Source organism: Sylvia atricapilla, chromosome 9 (genome assembly GCF_009819655.1).
Source record: "Sylvia atricapilla isolate bSylAtr1 chromosome 9, bSylAtr1.pri, whole genome shotgun sequence".
NCBI lineage: Eukaryota > Metazoa > Chordata > Aves > Passeriformes > Sylviidae > Sylvia > Sylvia atricapilla.
In genome coordinates, this window is record NC_089148.1 from 4,794,066 (window position 1) to 4,816,708 (window position 22,643).

A 22,643-nucleotide genomic window follows, 5' to 3' on the forward strand; every position below is an offset into this window, starting at 1 on the left:
GCCTGTCTGGGGCAGGGTCCCCTCCTTCTGCTGGCAGCCACAAGCTGGCCCTGCCTTTTAACTTGTCTCAGTTACAGTTAGCCAGCGTTAAGCACAGTTCACGGGACTGTTGGTCATTCCACTCCTGTCCTGTAGGAGCTTTCTGGTAAATCCCTAAGAATGGGCATCTCCTTTCTGGAGAAGGATGGGAACCACCTTTAGGAAAGAGGTGTCCTGCAAAAATGTACAGGCTTATAACTTTATGAGACCCATGGGAAAAGAAATCTGTTTGCTATGCTGGAGTATAATTGCCCTTTCAAAAGGTTCTCATTTAGCATCGGCTGATTTTTGTGTTTGGGTTATTGGTTTTTTACAATTACTTGTTGATTATTTAATCTGATTTCTGGACCACTCTGTCACGGAGCACCAGTTTGCTTGGTGTTTTGTCCCAGACCACAGCTCCTGGTAGTTTACTTTATGGGGAAGCTTTTTCAGACAGAACAGTTCTCTTCCTGTCTGACTTCTGTGTGTCTAGATAGGTCCCAGCTGTCTGTGGCTTCCCTCAATGGGCTGGTGAAGTTGGGATGTCCGCTTGTCTAGGGATTTGCAATCCAGGGCCAAAGCTCTCATTACAGCATATGGAGTAGCCTCATGTTACCTTTTCATGCTTGTTTGGATGACAGAGATTGGTGGTCCTGTGTGGGAGGACAACATTGGAAGAAGTGGGGTAGAAAATGCCTGTTTTCTTTTGGCGTCACTGAGAACGGTCTCAAGTTTGTTTCAGGTCTTGGAGTGGTTAAAAGCTCCTACTCCAACTCCTCTACGCTGAAGTGCGCAGGGTGGGTTTCGTGCTGCGGGGACGGGCTGGTCACTGACATCTCTTTCTGCAGCGTGTGACTGCAACGGGCGTTCCCAGGAGTGCTACTTCGACCCCGAGCTGTACCGCGCCACGGGCCACGGCGGGCACTGCACCGCCTGCGCCGGCAACACGGACGGGCCGCACTGCGAGCGCTGCCGCCACAGCTTCTACCGCCCCGCCGGCGACCAGGCCTGCCTGCCCTGCAGCTGCAACCCAGTCGGTGAGACTGCAGACAGGCTGCTTGCAGACCTCCGTGCACAAAACCCACCTCCCCTTTCGGTCGTGCAGCTCATTGCAAACTCCGCGATGAAAAGAGGGGTTGTTTGGATTTATTTTTTTTTTTCCCGCTACATGTAGGAAATGTTTATTGGGTTCTGTTTCGGTTTAAGTTATCTTTGGATCTAAATGGGGTTAGGGTGGCAGGGGCAGATGGGTCATCTCTGCAGCACTTACTTCTTCAAAAATGTTCTGGAACAGATCTTTTTTTCCACTGTGTGTGTGTTATCCTGGATGCTCCCAGTACTAAAGAACTAATTTAAATTCTTAATAACCAAGATGATGTGACTGGGTATTTCTGGAAGTTATTCATGCTGAGAAATTGTAGTGAACTTTAGCTGCTGCATCAGTTTCTCCTACTGAGTTTCCAAGCACTATAAATACAAACAAGTGAAACATTAAACACAAAAGGGGGTGGGGTGAGATAAAACAAAGTAAACTCAAAATATGTAGTTAAACTCCATTAAAAAAAACGGGGATGAGGGTAATTCTGGCAGGAGAATAAATCTTTTGCTGTGAAGGGGACCACTTAACCTGTAGGGAGTGATCCCATAAGTACACAGCAAGGTATAAGGAGGGGAAAGGGTAACACATAGTAAGATATGATGTGAGGTTTCAAAAGAGTAGCTGGCATAAGTCATTGCTTGCAGCATGCCCTAAAAGCAGCCAGGGAGAGGTCTGCCAGGGTGCATCTCCCATCTAATTTTGTCAAGGAGTCATTCAGTTGTGAAATTTTTGACCAATAAAGGTCCTTTTTTTCTTCTGACGGCTTTCCTGGGTGCTTGTGTTAGACCTTATTTTAAGAAGGGTTGAAGGTCCGTGTCAGCTGAGACAGTCAAAAAGATGCAGAGAGGTGACTTCTCAGGGCTTTAAGGACAGCTTTCAAAGGCCTTTGTAACTTAGCCATTGTATGCCATGATGCACTGACACCCAGAGAGTATTTGAATCTCCTGGCTATGTTTGGATTGGTATTTTTTGTCAAGTACTCTTTTTTCCTAAATAATCATAAGTGGGACTGCAAAGGGGATTTGAACTTCATCTGTATATGGTAAAGTTTTGTGAGTTGTTCTGTCCCGTCCAGCCTAATCATCTTATAACTCTTCACTTTGCTGTAATCTTCTGGTGTGGATTGAAGTGGAAACAAGCAACTATTTCTGTATACTTAAATATTTTTCTCCTGAGAGTTAACTCCTGCAGTGCTGGCAGCTCCAAGACTGGCAGCTACATGGATGCTTAGGAGAAAGGATTTTGTCCACTATGGATTAAAGAAACTTACTACTGCTTTTTGTGCAAGACCACTTTAATGGAGCAGTAGTGAGGAAGGCATCTTTCCAAAAATGAGGGGTTTGCCCAAGAGTTTACTAGGATTCATAGTGGCCCATGCAGCCTCGCTCCACAGAGGCAGTTTAGTCTTCAAATTCAACTCAAGGAAGGAAATTAGAGTGTGAAAGGGAGAGGTCAGGGAAAGGGGAGATGCTAACTACGGGGAATATAAGGGATTCAGGGAATAAAATCTTGGAAATTACATATTGCAGAGTAAAACAGATGTGGAATGGGAGGCATGCAAATGTAGCACTGAGGATGAAGCAGGAGAAGGCAATTGGAAGTTAAAATTATATTTTATATATAAAAAGGTAGGTTGGTAGGAACAAAAGGCTGAATACAGTTTGGGAAGACTAGATAGCAGTTCATCTGTCTAGAGCTGCCAGGAGAAAAATCCCTGTGAACTAGAGGCAGTCTTTAGGTAAGCTGTCTCTCATCAGCTGGAGGCTGTGCTTCCTTCTTTCTTCTTCCTTATTTCTCAGCCGTTTTGTAAAGTTTGAATAGCTGGTGGAGCCGTATGTGTGTGCTGAGGTGCCTGTCCCTGCTGTCCCCACAGGCTCCCTCAGCACACAGTGTGACAGCTATGGCCAGTGCAGCTGCAAACCCGGTGTGATGGGGGACAAGTGTGACCGGTGCCAGCCAGGGTTCCACTCCCTCTCCGAAGCTGGCTGCAGGTAAGGAGGATTGCAGCTCTCTAAAAGGAAAACTTAAGCTTTTAAAAAAGCTTTCTCTATGTGGATCTTGCTGAACTAACCTCTTTGCTGCCTCTCCCAGGCCCTGCTCTTGCAATGCTGCTGGCAGCACAGGGGAATGCAACGTCGAGACAGGGCGGTGTGCGTGCAAGGACCACGTGGAAGGATTCCACTGTGAGAGGTGAGTTTTTTCTTCCCATGGCTTTGTTTCAAGAATGAAAAACATTTGAGTGAGGATCTGGGGTTAAGCATCAGGGAAATTAATTCTCTTTCCTTCGCATCTTCAGATGCAAACCTGGATTTTTCCATCTGGATTCCTCCAATCCAAGAGGCTGTACTCCCTGCTTCTGTTTTGGACACTCCTCAGTCTGCACCAGTGCTGTGGGCTACAGTATATATAGCATCACCTCCAACTTTGAGTTTGGTAAAATTGAGCTTTCCTTTGTATTTCAGGTTGGGTTGTAGACTTGAGTCAGAAGTGATTAAAAAGACCTAACTCCTTCCTTTCTGTGCAAGACCACAAACCTTGGGCAGGCAGGTCTAGGATCCCTCTTTTGGAAGTGCTGAAGCTACCTGGAGCTTCCATGTCTGCAGCTTGTTTGTTCAGATATGGAGGAATGAATTGGCAGCCCTGGCCTCGGGCACACAGTTATTGTACACCGTGCAGGTGCAAGGGGGAATTGCAAATAGAAACTTTTTCTAGCCTGAGAGATATGCTGACAAAGCAGAGTTTCCTCAGTTCTAGAACCAAATCAGGACTTTGTGATTGAGAGGTTCAAAATCTCTTTAGATCTGAGGTTTACATGGCTCTGAATAAAACACAGTTGTGTTTCCAATGAGTCTGTAAGCGCAGGAAAAATCTGTTATTTTCATGCAGTCAGTTTCATGTGTATGCATGTTTTCATGCTGCGCATTCTGAAAAGAACATCTTTTTAATTAAAATTCCACTGGAGAACAGTTCATACAAAGGGTGCAACTCTCAACAAGTTGTAGGGGACTGCAAGCAGGTAGGTTTTTCTGTCTCTGCTTAAGCTCTTTAGAAAAACTGTAGGTTTTTCTGTCTTTGCTTAAGCTCTTTAGGAAAGGAGGTTTTGGACAAGTAGTCGTCAGAGGTTTCAAGGCAGCACTTGAGTTAGGGGCGTAAATTGGAAAGATGGTGTTTACTACCTGAATTCTTCTGCACAGCTGCTTTCTGCAGCCTGTCAGTGCCCATGCACGTTAGATTAACTGAGATGTGAACAACGTGACGCGAGAAGTGTGTGCAGATCTCCATCTCCCAAGGGTGTTAATTCTTGCCTGCCTGATTCTTCAGGAGAGGATGAGTGGCGTGCTGAGCAGCGTGACGGCTCGGAAGTCTTGCTCCAGTGGAGTGCTGAGACCCAGGATATCTCCGTTATCTCAGACACCTACTTCCCCATGTACTTCGTTGCACCACGTAGGTCATTCTAACAGCGTGGCTTTCTGTGCTGCTTGTGCCCTTTGTGTTCTGTTCCCTAACTGTAAGGATTTCTTCCCCTTTCAGGCAAGTTCCTGGGCAACCAGGTTTTGAGTTATGGGCAAAACCTGACCTTCTCCTTCCGTGTGGACAGGCGAGACACACGCCTCTCTGCAGAGGACCTGGTGCTGGAAGGGGCTGGGCTGAGAGTGTCTGTGCCTCTCATTGCCCAGGGAAACTCCTACCCCAGTGAGAATGTGCAGACCTACACCTTCAGGTACAGTGGGAGCAGCTGTCACCTGGCCTGGGCTGCCTTTGGCCTCTGAGCTCTTGAGGAAACAGAGATCATTAGATTTAAACCTTTGTGGGTGATGTCGCAATAGCACGGCGCTGTTGCAAAGGGAGCTTTTGAGAGGGTGCAGCTGTTAGCAGCTGAAAGCTGTGCTGATGATGCTTGGCTCTTCTCCCCAGGCTCCATGAGGCTGCAGATTACCCGTGGAGGCCTGCTCTTACAACATTTGAATTCCAAAAGCTTCTCCACAACTTGACTTCCATCAAGATCCGTGGGACGTACAGCGAGAGAAGTAAGTCTCTGAGCAGAATGTCACTAAGAGGGGGCAAACTCATTTGTCTGGTGTTGGATTGCTTCATTGTAGGGCCCAGCTATAGACAGCTGTGGCAGCTTGTGCCAACAGCTTTTCACCTTTCTTTCCTGTGTGGCATATGCACCCAGGCCTTCTGAAGAGGATATGGGAAAGAAAAGTGTTGTCTTTGAATGTCTTAAAGCCGAACACTTAGCAACTGCGGTTTCCTTGCTCCAGACATGGGAATTTTGCTTTGTTTTAGAGTCACTATCCTCCTGTTGGTAAAAATCCACAGTACAGAGTACTGAAGGACACGGTAGGATGTAGGAAGTTTACAACACTTGGCCTTAAGTTTCACTACACTGGAAATGGCTACATCCCTCCTCTTTCTTGGTCTTGCCTTGACATGACAAATGGAAAGGACAAGGTCTAAAGTGCTGCCTATGCAGAACCTGAGTGAAAGTTCCTCATAACAAAGACTTACAAAAATGGCATGAATTAGAAACAAAAATGTGTCCTTAGTATTGCTGTGTGATGAAGATGCAGAAAGATGCAAAGGATGAATTTGCATTTGGGGAAGGTGGGAAAACTGCAAGTGTTTTCAGAGGGGTGACCCATAATGAGGAATGTGGGGTTGTGAAATGGAGGAAAAGAAAGGTGTGGAGCAAACCATCCCTGAGTGCTGTAGCCACTGCTAATATGTAGGAGCTGAGGCACCACTCAGTGCACTGGAGCTGCTGCAATGCTGTTAACACAGTGGTGTAAGTTAAAACCCAGCTATGTTGTGTCTAGGCTTTGTTTTGCTCCAGGGAAGGGGCTGGTAGTAGAGGAAGGAAGTGGTGAAATGCCAGAGGAAAGAATGGCTTGAGAGAAATAGTTGAAGAGTTTGTCCCGAGGTGTGGTTTGCAGATGGTGTGTTAAAATTGCTGGAGACATGGTCTGTTCCGTCTTGAAAGCCAGGAATTGGTTTTGGTATTTGATTTGGAAACAGAAACCAAGCACATGTAAAATATAACTTAATTTTAATTGACTGTACTTGCTCACCTGCTGTTCTCAGATTCTTCTCTATATTGTCATTCTCAGCCTTCCTACCTTGCGTGTTCCCTTGGTGAGCTCTAGTGTGTCTTTTCTCATCTCTCTAAACCTTTCTGGAGGGTTTTGCATCTTGATTCACCTTACCACCTGCAAGCACCCACCTGTCTGTCCCTTGTACCGTTCATCTGTGTTTGGGGAAGGGGGGATGACAGCCTCTGTGGTTACACAGGGTTTGCCCCTTGGTGCTTTCTAGGTGCCGGTCACCTGGATGATGTCACCATCACAAGTGCTCGTCCTGGGCCCGGTGTGCCTGTGGCCTGGGTGGAGAGCTGCTCGTGTCCAGTGGGATACGAGGGGCAGTTCTGTGAGCGCTGCACCGCTGGGTACCGGCGAGAGACCCCAAGCCTTGGGCCCTACAGCCCCTGCGTGCCTTGTACCTGCAACGGGCACAGCGAGACGTGTGATCCCGAGACGGGTAAGAGGGGCTGAGCAAACAGGGAGCAGCAAGAGGGCGGTTCTTCTTTTGTGGATTGGACAATGAAGCAAAACTCACGTCCCTCTCTATTCCAGGCATGTGCAATTGCAGGGATAACACGGCGGGGACTCACTGTGAGAAGTGCAGCGATGGGTTTTACGGCGATGCCACGGCCGGCACAGCCTCCGACTGCCAGCCCTGCCCGTGCCCAGGCACCTCCAGCTGTGCCATCGTGCCCCGCACCAAGGAGGTTGTGTGCACCAGCTGTCAGGCTGGCACTACAGGTGTGTTCCTACACAAAGTATCTTTTTCTACATCCACATGTTTGTGGAAATGTGTCTCCTGCTAGTTCTTGTTCTCTGATGCACAGTGAGTAGCTCTGAAAGCTGCTGTGTCTTCTGGTTCAAATCCTCTCTCTTCCTCAGCCCTTTTTTTTTGTCCTGTGTGAGGCTTGGAGCCTCACGTATTTTTCGCGCCTGTTTCTTGAGAGCAAAAGGCTTGATCTGCAAAGTCTGACCATTTCTGCACTGTATAGGGGAGCCATGCTACCTTCCAGTAGAGCTCTGATGATGGCATTGTGTTGGGCAGAAAATAGATTTAAAAGAGCCAGGAAGGCAGGTCAGACTGAAATAAAATTAGAAGGTGCAGTTTGCCAGCAAGTGAGGCACTACAGGATGCTTCCTACGAAGAGCAGGAAGGCTGCAGTGACTCATGAACACTGCCCAAAAAAATACAAGATCGAACTAGCGCTCAGCAATTTTAAGGAGCAATAGGTGAACAGATACAGATCTTTTTTTTCTTAGCAATAAGCTGTGAAGTCCAAGCATGAGCTGTTAAACAGAAACTTTTGTTCTGCCTGCAAACAGCAAGGAAGCCATAGGATGTTTCGCAGCCTTCATGCTTCTGTGCTGATTTTATGCTTGGCATAGCAGAGTCCAAAGTACAGAATACCTGTAAATTCTTGAGTGCTCAGGAAAGCCTCTGACGAAGCACATAACAGCTCACGGGGGTTCCTGTGGGTGCCGCTGCATTGTGAACCAGAGCAGAGTCCAGGCCCCAGCTTCCCTTCAGCTCAGGTGTCTGCAGCAGCTGGTCTTTCTTGTAGCTAGCTATGTGACTGCAGAAGAGTTCCTCCTGTCTCACACCACCTTTTTGGAATGTGAGGAAAACAGGGGTTTGTGCAAGAACTGCCTAAGAAATGGAGCTCATAACTGGCTGGGGAGGTCAGATCTGCAGTAAGTGTAGGAAGCTGCTGAATTGGATGCTTCAGTGACTGCCTGTGGAGGTTTGGCAGGTCTCATTGGCAGAGGAGCTTCCTGGAGCAGTGGTGCCCCACAGAACTCTACCTATTCGGATTCTTAAATTAACAAGAAATTGCAGCAAATAGGTTTGGCTTAAAGGGATAGGAGGGGAAGGAAGACTGAAATAATTCATAATGCGAAGTTCATAATGCAAAGTGAAAAATCAGCTCGAATTTAGAGATGAGGAGGGATTTGTGTCTGGCGCCAACAGAAGGATGAAATGGAAGAAGGGACTGCAGAGGGGATCCATGTGAGATGGCAGCGAGGGGCTTTCTGCTGCAGCACCCGTGTCTGTGTTGTGTCCCAGGCAAGAGGTGTGAGCTGTGTGATGATGCCTATTTCGGAGACCCGCTGGGCAGAAATGGTGCCGTGAGGCCCTGCCGCCTGTGCCAGTGCAACAACAACATCGACCCCAACGCCGTGGGCAACTGCGACCGCGAGACCGGCGAGTGCCTCAAGTGCATCTACAACACCGCCGGCTTCTACTGCGACCGCTGCAAGGACGGCTTCTTCGGGAACCCCCTGGCCCCTGACCCCGCGGACAAGTGCAGAGGTGAGACCGGCTTCTTCTTGCGTTTAAAAATGGTTTTGTCCCCAAGAGCTGCTGTCAGGCTGTCACTCGTGCCCGTCAGCAGCAATGTGTGGCTTTACCCTGGTTTGGTGGTTTGAGCTTGCTGAAATCCGTGTGTTTGTGGGCACTTAGTGCTATCAAAGCAAAAGCATTGTGTGATGCAGGGGCTGGGTGGCCATGTGGTTTGGATCCAGGCCTGTTAGGGTAAGTACCAACATCACAAGGGATTTCTAACTTTGTGCATGTTTCTTCATACCTTCTTATTTTTGCAGCTTGTCACTGCAATCCCTACGGCACAGTGAATCAGCAGACAGTCTGCAATCAAGTGACTGGGCAGTGTGAGTGCTTGTCTCACGTCACTGGGAGAGACTGCAGTGCCTGTGAGCCTGGGTTCTTCAACCTCCAGAGTGGACGTGGCTGTGAGAGGTGAGGTTTGTCTTGGCTTGGGGCAGGGACCCAAGGAGGTTTTGGAGGGTTTGTGCTTACATTGTGCAGGAATGTGATGTTTGTCACAAGTAACAGGTGTGCCTCTGCTGCTGTGGCTGGGGAAGAGCAGTGGTCAAGGAGCAGCTACTAAGGCTGTACAAAAAAGCCTGACTTATAAATAGCTTTATAAAGAGCTCTGAATCAGGGTTTTAAATAGAAAACTGCCGCATGACTTTGTGACTGTAGCTGGAGCTCTTGGGTTCCTTTTTTAGTGCAGGCAGCAAGTGACCTTCCATGGTTCAAAAGCACAGTGCCTTGCCTGCTGCATCTTCACAGCAGGAAAAGCGGCTTTTGGCAAATGCAAATATTGAGATGTGCTCTTCAGAGAGGCATTTTGTCCCACGTGTCCCTTCTGTGTCACATCTGACGTGCCCACCTCTCCCCCAGGTGCAACTGCCACGCTCTGGGCTCCACCAGCGGGCAGTGTGACATCCGAACCGGGCAGTGTGAGTGCCAGCCAGGCGTCACCGGCCAGCGGTGTGACACTTGTGAGGACAACCACTTTGGCTTTGGCTCTGAAGGCTGTAAACGTAAGTCTGAGGGACGAGGGCGAGGCAGATGGGAAGGATGTTGCACACCCAGCTTTACCTTTGCTTTCCTTCTGCCTCTGGGAAGGTATTTAGTCACTTCGCTTCTCATCACAACAGAAGTTGGTGCTTTTACGTCCACACTGTGTGTGATGAAATTTGATTTCTGTACTATAGCTTATCCCCTTCTTCTTCTGTTACCTTTTTCTTGTCCGACTTACTAGATATCCGACTTAGTAGATACCTACTTCCCCTTGGTGTAAATACATTCTCTGCATCTTGGCCTCCAACAGCCCTGTTTCTTAATGTGTTCCTGCACCGTTACTCTGCAGGTGTCCTCAGTATACAGGTTCTGTCTTGAGGAGCAGCTGATCTGATAAAGATGATTGCAAAGCAGGATGATCCAAACTTCCCTCATTGATATCCCTGCCTGTAAAGAGCAGGAAAACTAACTGCAGTTGGTTACAGTGTAGTGGGATTGAGTGATGCTTTGTAGGGGAGGTAACAGCAACACTCAACACACAGAGTGAGTGTTGGATCCTGCTTGTGAGTAGAAGCACTGCAATCAGGAGTGATGTCCAGCTGTGGGTTTGCGCCCCATAGCTCCTGCAGTTGTTTTAGGGTGTTAAGGATATCCTCTTGCCCTGTGAGTTTTAGGGTATTTCTGCCTCTCCTGCGGTCTGACTGAGGTTTAACTCCCCTGCAGCCTGCGACTGTGATCCCGAGGGCTCGCAGTCCCTGCAGTGCCGGGACAACGGCCACTGTGAGTGCAAGGAGGGCTTCGTGGGGAGCCGCTGCAACCAGTGTGAGGAGAACTATTTCTACAACCGCTCGTGGCCAGGCTGCCAGGAGTGTCCAGCCTGTTACAGATTAGTGAAAGATAAGGTAAGGCCACAGACACTGCTGTTGCTACCACTGGAGATGGTGGTACACCATCTGCACGTGTCCACTTGTGCAGCATTCTGGCCCGTGGCTGTTGGTGGTTGCTGAAAGCAGAGGCGCTCAAGGTGTTTTGCTGTGTCATAGGTGTGCTCTGTTCCTCTCATGTAGGTGGCCGAGCAACGTCAAAGGCTGCAGGAGCTGGAAAATCTTATAGCAAATCTGGGTAGCAGAGAAGACACTGTGACTGATGAAGCCTTTGAAGAGAGGTTGAAGCAGGCAGAAAGAGAGGTTATGGAGTTGCTCCATGAAGCACAAAAGAGCAAAGGTGAGTTGACCTGATCAGACCAAGTAAATGAGTTCTTTGCCTGATGTTCCTGTTCCCTTTGGAGACAGCATGTTTTATTTCAAACCAGTGTGCTGTGCTCCAGGATTGACTGCAATTTCAGGCAGCACTGAGTCAGTGAATGTTTTTATCAAAACTACAGTGGCTGTGCTTTTATCCATGCTGGTCTACCAGCGGTCTTTGTTGTACATGGAAGTAAAGATCTGCCTTTAGCTCTGTATGGATGGAAGTCTTTTATGTGTTACCCTCTTTTCTTGATGCAAAGGAGGGTTTTATTTGTTAAACAAGCAGAAAACTTTGCAGTATGCTTACTACGCTTCAAATTTGCTCAGGCATTTTGGGATCAAGTAATTCTTGTTGGGATACTGTCAGTAATCAGAATGAAGGCTTCAAAATCCTGATGTTTAACTTAACTATCCCACCATAAGAGTAGAATAGTCTGAAGAGTGATGTTTTTCCTGTTAAACTGTTTAAATTTGTTCTTGTGTCGTCACCCCTACCATGGGATGTAGAAGACATGTGACATTGTCTGTGAGCAAGATGTTTGTCATGTCTGTGGCAGTGGTTTGTCCTGAGCGTCTCTTTAATGTATAAGATGATGCATGTTTTGGAAAAGAGAACTCTGAAGAGGACTATTGACTTTGCAGTAAAAGATGGTCCCCTGGGAGTTGGTTCAGTGATTTCAGACTACTTTGGGAAAATTTGTCCTCTTTGTGTGAAGCTGGGAAAAACCTAACATGGATCTAATATGGGATTTACTTGGAAGGTTCCTGCCAGTGAGAACAGTTGCTTAAGCTTTTCTCAGCTTTAGCTGAGGTAGATTTACACTGCCTGCTTGGCATTCGTACCTAGTCCCACATAAGAGGGTAGCAGGTTGGGGATTGGAGAAAGATGAGGGAATGGATTTGGTTTCATGGTAGAATTTTTGATCTCTCTCTCTGTGTCTTGGAATCATAGAATCATTTAATTTGGAAAGACCCTTAAGAACAAGTCCAATTGTTCCCTGCCCCACAGCACTGCCAAGGCCACCATGAACCTATGTTCCCAAGCACCACATCCACCCAGTGAGGAGCAGGTCTGTTGTCATTTTAAGTCAATGAGAGAGGTAAAACGTGATTCTGAACACAAAATCTCCCATCAGAGTCAGTTCCAGCACCCAGCAGGATTGTCTTATTAGCAGTTAATGGCTTTTCATTTCTCCTGGTGCTCATTCTGATTATGGCTTTGATCTCAAGCTAAGTGAGTTGTGAAATGGTTTTGCCCGGTTCTCTTTCAGTAGGGGATTAACCTACCAACGCGGTGCCTGCAGTGGTAAGCTGCTGCTCCAGCTTCTCTTCCTGCTCTAATTAATTTTGCTTCCTCTCTCTTGTGTCATGTGTTTCAGACGTAGATCAGGGCCTCATGGATCGTCTCAGAGACATCAACAGCACCTTAGTGAGTCAACTCAACAGGCTGAGGAACATCCAGGGCACAGTGCAGGACACGGAGAGCCTGGCAGAGCAGGCCCGGGTGCGGGTGGAGGACACTGAGGACCTCATCAGCTTGGCTTCTGATATGCTGGAGAAGGCCAAGGCAGCAGCTGACAACGTGGTGAGTGTGCTGCTGGGGTCCCACACAGCTGGGAGAGGGTGAGGCCCTTTCCTTCTGTGCCTCTGCTGTGTTTCTCCACTTGCTCTCTCCCTCATACAGCAAATTGGCATCAAGATCGTGGGAAATCAATGAAGTTTCCACTGTCAGTCACAGATTGTGTCTTAGCCCAAACCAACATAAAAAGTCCTAAATAAATATTAGCACTATTGTTTTTCAAGGGATAACCAATGGTGGAAACTGCATGGGCTTAAAAAAAACATACAGAGAAGTGAGAAACAGTTTAGACACTTCTCTAAGCATTTAGATAATGAATATAAATATTTAAAGCAAATATGAATAAAAGATGAAAAAAGACCTTTAAGGGCTTTTTTTCTTTCTTTCTGTTTCTTTTCCAGTCCATTACACCTCCAGAGCAAAGCGGGGATCCCAACAACATGACTGTGTTGGCAGAAGAGGCCCGTAAGCTGGCAGAAAGGTAGGCTGGGGCAAGACACACTCATTGTGGCCTACATCAGGGCCCTGCTCTTCCCTGCAAGGGGGAAGCAGAATTTCATTTGCTGGGTAGGAAACACACACCCTTTGCTGCTTAAGAGACTGGTGCTGTGGGATGATGGCTGTGTAGCACTGAGGGCAGACATTACTGATGTGGATGACAGACGTGGCAACCATTTTCCTTTGCAAATGTTTCAGCATCTCCCATATGTAAATCTGGGAGAAGGAAAGAGGAAAAGTAAGAGAGAATATAATCAAGAACTGAGGATAAAAACTAATGGCTGACAAATCCAATGGCATTATTTTCATTTTGTCCAGGCACAAAAAGGAAGCTGATGAGATTGTTCGCACAGCCAAGGCTGCAAATGATACATCCACGGAAGCATATCAACTGCTGCTGAAGACCCTGGCTGGAGAAAACCAGACTGCAATTGATATTGATGAGCTCAACCAGAAGTGAGTCAGTAACAGAAAGCTTTTTATTTCCTGACTTTAGAGCATTGTTTAAAACTAAGACAACCCTCTGTACGCTTTGGATTTTAGGGGAGGTGATTTTCAATTTCTTAGCCTCTCCACTCTCTTACTAAGTTCAGTTCTGCAAGAAATACTGTTACATAACTGGATCCTTGGGGATTTTTTAGGTACAATCAAGCAAGGAATATTTCTCGAGACCTAGAGAAACAGGCCACCAAGGTACTTGCGGAGGCAGAGGAAGCTGGAAACAGAGCCCTGCAGATCTATGCTAATCTCACCAGCCTGCCTACTGTGGATTCCACGGGGCTAGAGGTACATGTGGGCACCATCATGTGCAATATTTCCTGAAGATTGCTGGCACACCTTACGTGTGCTCTGCTAATGCTCGCTGCATAAGTACACTCTGTGGGGTTTTTGCCCATCTAGGCATAATCCAGCTTTTATGCAATTCTAGCATTTATTCAGGAGATTTAAATGCAGAAAACCACCTACATAAACCCCACCTCCCCCACTTTCTGAAGGACAAAAATCTGAGTGAAATCTTTGCCAATCATCTTGGCTTGAATGTCGAAATGGAAAAACGTACCACCTGTTCAGGAATTTTTTAACATTCACGAATCTGTGTGTGTGATTTCCACCTGCAGAATGAAGCCAATAAGATCAAGAAGGAAGCAGAGGAACTGGATCAGCTAATTGCCAGGAAGCTAAAAGATTATGAGGACTTGAGAGAAGATATGAAAGGAAAGGAGCTAGAAGTAAAGAACCTCTTGGAGAAAGGGAAGACAGAGCAGCAGGTCAGTTCTGTGTTGTGCAGGCTTTTGTTCCCTGGGAAAAAAAAAAACAACAAGAAAGACAAGTAACTTGCCAGATGCAAATGATTTCATCTTAATCAGTGTTACTTACTGATTTTAAGAATGCTGCAGAATGGCCCTAGAAAAGAGATGCAGAAAGCTGTTAGAAGCAATGGCTTTGACACTGTATGGGAGAATAGGAGATACTTGCCAGATATGGTGCCAACTTTGTGTTCAGAACAGTATTCCCAAAGTACGTACACTCATCTGGTCTCAGAGGAAGCACTGCTGTTCTGGATGGCATTGTTGTTTGGGCTTAACAGTGCTTTTTCATACACCTACACGATTGTCCTTCAGAACATGGGAATACATTGATACATGTCATGTCTCTTCAGACTGCAGACCAGCTCTTGGCTCGAGCAGATGCAGCAAAAGCCCTGGCTGAAGAAGCTGCTCGGAAGAGCAGTGGCACACTACAGGAGGCCAATACCATTCTCAGCAACCTGAAAGGTAAAGAGGAAGCACTTGGAGTGAATCTCTCAATTCCAGTGTGACAAGTCACTTGGCAGTAGGATATTCTGGTTAGAGCGGCCCTGCTATTGCCCTTACCCTGAGTGTCAGGTGTGTTCTTTTGGCTTGTTTTTCTTTAATGAAAAAACACAAGTGTTTTCAGGGATTGAAAATTTCCTTTTAACTTCCTTATTTAGCATCAGAAGATGTGCAATAGGGAGAGCTGACCCCAGTTTGCTCTTCATCCCTTCAGTGGGAGGGCAGCAAAGCCTTGGGTAGCTTGGTCAAAGGAGCATCCCAAGGCTCTTCTGGAGCACGTGATAAGGCTCTGCTTTTCCCCCCCTTAGACTTTGACAAGCGTGTGAATGATAACAAGACGGCAGCCGAGGAGGCGCTGAAGAAGATCCCTGCCATCAGCCAGACCATTGCAGAGGCCAACAACAAGACCCACCAGGCAGAGCTGGCCCTGGGCAACGCTGCTGCCGATGCCCGCGACGCCAAGGCCAGAGCAGATGATGCTGAGAAAATCGCCAGCTCCGTTCAGAAGGTGGGTCTGCTGCACTTAACCCCCCTGAGATCCTGCTGTGGGATTGCATGAACTCCTGTTACAGTGTGTCCTGGTGAGCCCCGTGTGCTCTCTGCTCTATTCCCCGCTGCAAATGCAAAATATGGCAAGATAGGAAGTCAGTGCATTTTGATGAGAAGGATTGAAGGAAGTTCTGTGCACTCACCACTTTTTTCCATCCTCTCCCACCTGCTGGCCGCAGAGTGCTGCTGCTACCAGAACTGAAGCCGACAAGACCTTTGCTGATGTGACAGAACTGGCCAAGGAAGTGGATGACATGATGAAGCAGCTGCAGGATGCAGAAAAAGAGCTGAAGAGGAAGCAGGCTGATGCTGAGCAGGATATGAAGATGGCAGGCGAGGTAAGTTCTGTTGTCCTCTTGCAAAGACAGCGCTGTATCCAGCTAGTATTCTGCCTCTTTCAAGCTTTAGGTGGGACTGAAAAGGAGACAAGTCCTGGTGCGTTAGTCTAGGCTCCCTGCTGGAATTTGAGAGCTACTTGTCCTTTTATTTTTACCTAAAACTTGACTGTATAGTCCCACTGATTTCATCCTGGCTTTTACTGCAAAATCCTGCTCAGTTTTCAGGGATCCCATCCTGAACTATTCAGAAAACTGGTTACTTGAAGATTGTCAGTCTTTCCCCCAGGCCTGTGATAAAGGGCTGTGCAAGATTGTTATCCTGGAGTGAGGAGGCAGTGATGTGATGACTAAGTGCAGAGGAGAGACAGCAGTTTTGTAATCCCTGCACCTTTTCTGTGCTCTCATTTCTTTAATATCCGACAGGCCTCACAGGCTGCCCAGGAGGCAGAAGACAATGCAAGAAAAGCTAAGAACTCTGTGAACAGCCTACTCACTGTCATTAATGACCTGTTGGATCAACTAGGTAAGACTGTCTCTAATGTGATCTATGCTTTTGAGTGTTTTCCTCATGTGTGCTGGCTTTCCTGCCAGTATTGTTTGAGGAACCAGATAGATCTGTTGATCTCTTGAAATGGGCTTTGTGTGGTCTTGGCAAGGACTTTGGGTTTTTTTCTTTCCCAAGTAGCCTCAGAATTTGTTGGGCAATGTTCTGTGCTGGTTTTCTGCAAACTGAAGACTTCCTGAGGCAGTGGAGATGTCACCCCTATGGTTGGTCCTGTTTCAGATGCTGTCTCTACTGCAGAGATGGCCCAGTGGAGGTCTGCTGCGGGTTCAGCCATGTGGGCACCCAGGGTGTCAAAGGGGTTTTAATGCACTTTCACTATTTGCTTCTGGCTTTTCAGGGCAACTGGAGACAGTGGATTTGAACAAACTGAATGAAATTGAAGGTAGCCTGAACAGTGCCAAAGACCAGATGAAAGATAATGACCTGGACCAGAAAATGTCTTTACTTGAGAGAGAAGCCAAGAAGCAGGACGATGCGATACAGGCCTACAACAGGGACATTGAAGAGATCCTGAAGGACATTAGCAACCTGGAAGACATCAGGAAGACCTTGCCATCTGGCTGCTTCAACACCCCGTCCATAGAGAAACCCTGAGGGGGTGGGGGGAATCGCCCTGGTGAGTGGTGGTTCGGCCATGGAGTGCCTTAACACACGTTACCTTCTCCAAATCCCCAACTCTTCGCTGCTCGCAGCCACTGTTTTCTTGTCAAATCAGGATAAGTTGAAAGGTTTTTTTTTTTTTGTTGATGTTGGTTTGGTGGTTTTTTTGTTTTGTTTTGTTTCATTTTTTTGTTTGGGATTTTTGTTTCAGTTTGTTGTTTTTTTTTTTTTTTTTTCTTTTTTGTTTCGTTTTGGTTTTGTTTGTTGGTTTGTTTGGGTTTTTTTGTTGTGGTTTTTTTTTTTGTTTTTTTTTTTTTTGAGAAGCAAATTAATTAAATATCCGTCTTTGGGCATCAAAGGGGTTTTTTTATATAGATTGTTTTCCTGAGCACTCCACCTTTGCCCCTTCCTCAGACACAGTTTCCCTTTGATTAGTGCAAGGATGAGAGATGCTCTGGACTCTTTATACTGTGGTTCAGAAATAACCATGTGAGCTGTATACAGCAAGGCAAAACTAACACAACTTTCTCTCCTGTCTTCTCCCTTTGACTGTAAAATCCTCAGTCCTGGAGCTCTTTGTCTCTATGAAGGAAGGGGATGGCTACCAAAGTATTACTGTAATGGCCAGTATAGCTGCACTCAATTCAGATCCTTCTTCCCAGCTTCTAACCCTGTGAATTTATTTTTTCATCATTACCTAGTGGCCAATCCAACAGTGTTGGTAGCCTTTGACAAAATAGCTGAAGCCTCTTTCTGAAATGCTTTCTGTGATGATGCATCGCCGTGAGAAAAAGGCAGCCTCTGATTGGAACTCTTTGGGAAGATGGGATACTGGTGGAGTGGTGGGTCTTGCCAGCCCCACTTCTGTTCTCTGGAGAAGTTTTGGGTCTAGTGTGAAAGCTGCTACCTGCTGGGTAGTTCAGACTGCCAGAGTGTGGAAGGCCCAAGCTGTATTCCCATCTGTTGCTACTGAATTTCCAGAGGATCTGGTTTTTTGTGCTTGGAATGTGACTGACAGATGAGTTTGTTGAAGCAGGACAAGTCTTGCTGAAGAGGAGAGCTGCCACTCAGAGAGCTCCAACAGCTGCACTGGCCTCCATGCTCAATGCCTTGGGGTGGGGAAGGAATGGGGAGGGCACATGAGTGGAAATGCAAAGATCTTTTTTTGTTTTTTTTTCTCCCCATCCTTTTTTCTGAAGGTGAGCAGTGGGATTTTTGTCTCTCCTGCCATTGCTCTGGCCTTTTGCCTATTTTAAAGCTGGGAGGAAGAGCTGGAATTTCCATGTGCCCTCCTTTCGTTGTGCCTCCGGATCTCCCAGTCACCATAAAGCTACTGCAGCACAGGGACCTCAGGCCAGGCTCAGGTGGCAGCTGTGCCTTTACACCACTCCCACTGCCTCCCTGCTGGCGCCCTCCCCAGGCAGTGCTCACTGGTGCTGGGGGGGAGTGGTGAGGAGCCCCTCTCTCCCAGACCAGAGCATCCTCTGCATTTTCCTTCTTGCCTCCAGCCTGGCATCCCTCCCCCTTTTCCCTGAGATCCAGTATATATCTATCCTTAAACACTATGCAACTTTGTACGTTTGCGTAGCGGGGAAGAACTTATTATCTGACACACACTGGTGCTATTAATTATTTCAAATTTATGTTTTTTGTGTGAATGTGGGTTTTTTTTTCTGTTTTTTAAAAATCATGATTATAGTGTGAGGAAGTCTCTCGTGTGTGTGTGTGTATGTGTGTGTAAATATACTCAGCCATATTTCCAGAGTGGCACAGCCTGGCCTCCTCTATGTGCTTTCCCCTGTAGCCATTGGGGCATGTGCACCATGTATTGCTTCTCTCTGTATCATTTCCTTCAAAGTTGGGATTTCTGCTAGCTGGGCTCCTGCTTGCTTCCCTCTGCCATATCCCCAGCACTCATCCATAACCACTTTGCCTGTTGGGTGGATGCTTTCCAGCCCTGTCTGCAAAGCCAGCCCTGTCCCCCTCGATGCCTGCAGCACCCAGGTCTGTGTCCCTTGTCCCCTGGGATGCTGTGCCAGGAGCGGAACAGGGGCTGTGGTTTTGCAGCTGGGCTGTGAGGAGCTGTAGCACTGTTGGGACACCAGACCAGCGCTGAGGTGCTCAGAGAGCTGCATTTGGGGACATCTTGATACCACTGTGCATGGCAGGAGGCTTGGTGCAGACAGTGCTGCTGGGCAGGGGGTGTTTGGTCTCCCAAACTCTGCATGGCTCTTGTATCTCTCCCCTTAATGGTTGTGGGATTTCCCTCCTGCCTGGAAACACCTCTGGAGGAGAGCTCCCTGTGCCTGCACACACAGGGATGTTGGGTTGCTCTGGGAAGATGGCTGTGACCACATCACCTCTGCCAAGGCTGTGAGAAGATCAGGTGCAAAGGTGTGCTCATGCCCTGGCTGACCTCAGGCCTAAGGTTTCCTGCTTTCTTGTGGTTTTTTTTTTTTCTTAAGCCGTTTTTAACAGAATTTTATTTTTAAATAAAAAAAAATCTTTATAAGCGATCTGTTAATCAGTACTGCATTACAGCCATTATTCATTGTATAAGTCCAGTTATTTCTTTACATAATGTGATGATGTGACAGCTGCTGGTGGAGTGCTGGGTGTCATGGTTGACATCCCTTCATCACCTTATTCCTGACTGTGGCCCCCTCAGTATGTGCCTTCACTCCAGCTTTTTTTGCCTTAATCTGTGGTCTTGCTGTCTGGGGCGGTGAACAAAATGCAACACTTGCAGTTTTTATGTATAAAACAGTATTTCTTATTTATAATAAAGTCTGAATATTTGTAACCCCTTATACCTGGGTATTTTGTTGAGTATTACTTTATTTTTGGTGGTTGGGTATTGAGGATGATGTGTCTCAGTTGCAAGATTCACCCCTTGCTCCTTAGACAACCTGGTTTGGTATGGGAAAAAGGGAGAAAAAATTTGGAAATGCATATGGTGGGATACAGAGGGTAAAGGATGATGGTTTTTCCTTGTGTCCACTGCTCCACTGCCATGGCTGTGATGGATTTTAAGCTGCAGGTTTTCCAGGACTTAAAAACATACTGTGTTGTTGATGCTGATGCTATTGGAGTAGCACTGTCATCCTGGAAAGCCCTGAGGAAGCGGGGGGGAATTTATTTACGTTGTAAGGGGAAGATCCTTTTACTAAACAGGTAGAAAACAATGGGGCTCCTGGGAAAAGAAAAAGCAACCTGAATAAAGAAGCTGAAATTGCTGGGAGCTGCCACAGATCTGGGTACTCCGTGTTGCTCCTGGGTCCTGTCTCCCAGAGCCTAGCCTGAATTAAGCAAATTTTTAAGGATCTACTGTAGTGATAAGAGACTAGGCTGTTCTGCATTCACACTTGTTTTACAGCTCCAGCTGGATTTCTGTTATTTTTCTCAGCAGAGGAAAACACACAGGTCTCATTAACTTGCATCAGAGCTAATCCCATCTCAGCTGGTAAATTCTTATTATTTTTGCCTGTCAGTTTTTCATTCTTCAGTTGTCACTAATGAATTTGTTTTCTAAAATACATGTGTTTTTTTTTTCTTGCCAATGTTTTTGTAAAGCAAATCCCAGCTGGTAAAATCTGACTGAGGTTTCAGCTGGATTGTGGGGAGCAGCAGGGAGCAGACATTTGGGTAGTGGGACAGTTCTGGGCTTGTATGGGCCATAGATTGAAATGAAGCCTCTTAGCATTTTGAGGCCAAAACCCTTGGATTAGGAAGCAAGCCTTGTCCTTTTTATCTTCAGCATTTTTATCACCAGAGGTTTCTTGTGGGCATTGTGCAAATGTGTCTCACAGGTAATCTTGTAGAAGGATGAGCCTCATGTGGTTTTCAAAGGTAATTCTCGAGGGTAGTGGAGGGTGATGAGGTAAGAGTAACCTAAGCAGATCCTCAGAAATCTGTTACAGGGAGGAGCAGACCCAGCTCCAGGGGATCATGATAATGGCTTACAGGTTGCCAAACTCTTCTACCAATATATAATATATATTCTACCAATTTATATTATATTTACCAATCTATATTTTGAAGCCCAAGTAGAGATGCCCTCCTTGCCTATCTGCTCAGTGTGGCCAGTACCTGACATCAAGGGGGGCGAGGAGGCACCTCGCTGAGCAGTGACCAAGCCATGCTCTGGTAGCCTTTCCTCTCCTTCGGTTCCCTGTGTTTCTTTTCACTGCCCCAGTTCAAGCCCCGTCGTCTCTCATGTGCTCTCTGGAGAAGCAGGGGACAAGGGGCCTGGTGAGCAGAGGGGAGGGCTTGGACAGACCTGAGCTGGGTTCCCTCTCACTTGTGGGGGAGGACAAGATATTGTTACAAATTAAAAAGTGCTGGGAACAGCTGCCTGGCGGAGGCATCTCTACTGTGTTAGCCTGCATCTGAGGTAGTGAAGGAGGTCACACAGCTGTCACATCGAGCTGGCAGTGTCCTGTGCTCCCCGTCCACAGCGATGACCACATTCTGGTGAGTTATTTTTTCCAGTTGCTTGCTGGCTTGACACCTTCAATGTGCCCCCATCCCAGAAAGATCAGGAATGCCATGTAAAAGTTACCCTGTAGAGGCTGGGCACGGGGACAGAGAGGGGAATGCCGTGGGATGGCAATGCCTTCCTCCTTCATGCCTGTTTGTCTCACTTCTCGCTGGCCTGGGCAAGGCACATGACAACACTTCCTTGCTGTGCCACTGCTGCTGCCCTGCCCTGCCCTGCCTGCTCACTGCCAGCATGATCCCTGCCTGCTCCCTGCCCAGCAAAGCTGCTGCCTGAATGATCTCTGCTCCAGGTGGCTCTGGCTCTCATGAGGACACCCGTCAGAGGAGAGACTCAAGTCCAGGCTCCATTGCTGCACTGGTGTTTGGTGGTACCAGCACACCATGATCACTGATTTTTCACACTGAGGAAATCCCAGAGGATTTCCTCCTGGAGGAGGTGGCAGACCAGATGGCCCCTTGCAGAAGGAGGTTTGGGGATGTGAGGGTTGACCTGGGCTGCAAGGACTCACAGCATCACGGTGTTCATCTGACATAAGTCACCAAAATGGGTTTCCTCCCTTGCACACATTAATAAAACCATCACTTCAGAGTTTTTACACATCCATCACTTTTCACCAGCAACCACAAGCAAAATTTAGATGATTATGTTGTTTCAGACTGATTTTGGAGCGCTTAATTCTGCCACAGCCACATCCTCAAGGACTGATGAACTTGTGAGCCATAGTGGTCTGCCTGCAGGAACTTTTTTGGTTTTGAATGAACATAAAACATCTTCAGAAGGACTTTTCTTGTGTTGCTGATTAAAAGACAAAGGTTTTCCAGTAAAACAAAACTGTTTCGTTGCAGTGTCTGATGAGCACAGCAGTTCTTTATGCCTCCCTCTGCTTACACATTTGCTTACTAAAAGGTAAAACATCTCTTGATCATGTTGGTGTGAGACCTTTCCTCAAGGGTGCTGCCACAGCGACAGGTTGCAGTGGGACATTGCTCTGTGGAGGGTGGGGGGCAGCTGCTCATTCCAGATCGGGTGTGGTTAGAAAATCAGGGCCTCAGGAAATACATTTTTGGTAGTGTCATGGCACGTGGTTTTCAGAGGTCATCCTGGATGACAAGGTGAGAGTAATCTGAGTCAATAGGCAGAGGTGACTGAGGAACGAGCTGTCATGGCTTTGTTTGCACAAGTGGAGTGAGAGGTGGGGTGGCAACAATGAGATAAAAGGCATAACATGGAGGAGACAGAAAAGGGAAAAGCTTCCTGATGAGGAAGGCTGGTTTTCCAAGAGAGAATTCAGCCGAGGATATGGACTGGGTGAGATCTAAGGGAACTGATGTTAAGGATCACACTGCTGGAGATGACCTTCCCGAGCAGAAGGGTGTCAGCAGGTAGGAAGGACACAGCAGAGGTGTTGTGGGCCAGTGATGTACTT

The 22,643-nt window shown here is 47.1% G+C and overlaps 1 protein-coding gene across 2 annotated transcripts in view; it reads left to right on the plus strand.

The window, feature by feature from the left end:
- Positions 1-19,526, plus strand: part of LAMC1 (laminin subunit gamma 1) — a 66,334-nt gene extending 46,808 nt beyond the window's left edge. The window contains exons 5-29 of one of the 2 annotated variants that reach the window (XR_010744200.1): positions 870-1,058; positions 2,994-3,111; positions 3,212-3,310; positions 3,417-3,553; positions 4,442-4,564; positions 4,652-4,841; positions 5,036-5,148; positions 6,437-6,658; positions 6,754-6,942; positions 8,267-8,512; positions 8,803-8,956; positions 9,404-9,546; positions 10,250-10,428; positions 10,594-10,750; positions 12,153-12,358; positions 12,754-12,833; positions 13,169-13,306; positions 13,492-13,636; positions 13,969-14,118; positions 14,511-14,625; positions 14,973-15,172; positions 15,393-15,551; positions 15,975-16,074; positions 16,454-17,007; positions 17,038-19,526. Coding sequence is in view for 1 of the 2 variants with exons in the window: in XM_066324657.1 (XP_066180754.1) it covers positions 870-1,058; positions 2,994-3,111; positions 3,212-3,310; positions 3,417-3,553; positions 4,442-4,564; positions 4,652-4,841; positions 5,036-5,148; positions 6,437-6,658; positions 6,754-6,942; positions 8,267-8,512; positions 8,803-8,956; positions 9,404-9,546; positions 10,250-10,428; positions 10,594-10,750; positions 12,153-12,358; positions 12,754-12,833; positions 13,169-13,306; positions 13,492-13,636; positions 13,969-14,118; positions 14,511-14,625; positions 14,973-15,172; positions 15,393-15,551; positions 15,975-16,074; positions 16,454-16,710 (3,809 nt within the window). In the remaining variant the exon portion in view is untranslated. The remainder of the gene's footprint in view (positions 1-869; positions 1,059-2,993; positions 3,112-3,211; positions 3,311-3,416; positions 3,554-4,441; positions 4,565-4,651; positions 4,842-5,035; positions 5,149-6,436; positions 6,659-6,753; positions 6,943-8,266; positions 8,513-8,802; positions 8,957-9,403; positions 9,547-10,249; positions 10,429-10,593; positions 10,751-12,152; positions 12,359-12,753; positions 12,834-13,168; positions 13,307-13,491; positions 13,637-13,968; positions 14,119-14,510; positions 14,626-14,972; positions 15,173-15,392; positions 15,552-15,974; positions 16,075-16,453; positions 17,008-17,037) is intronic. The other variant, XM_066324657.1, reaches the window with a different exon arrangement.
- The last annotated feature ends 3,117 nt before the right edge of the window (positions 19,527-22,643 follow it).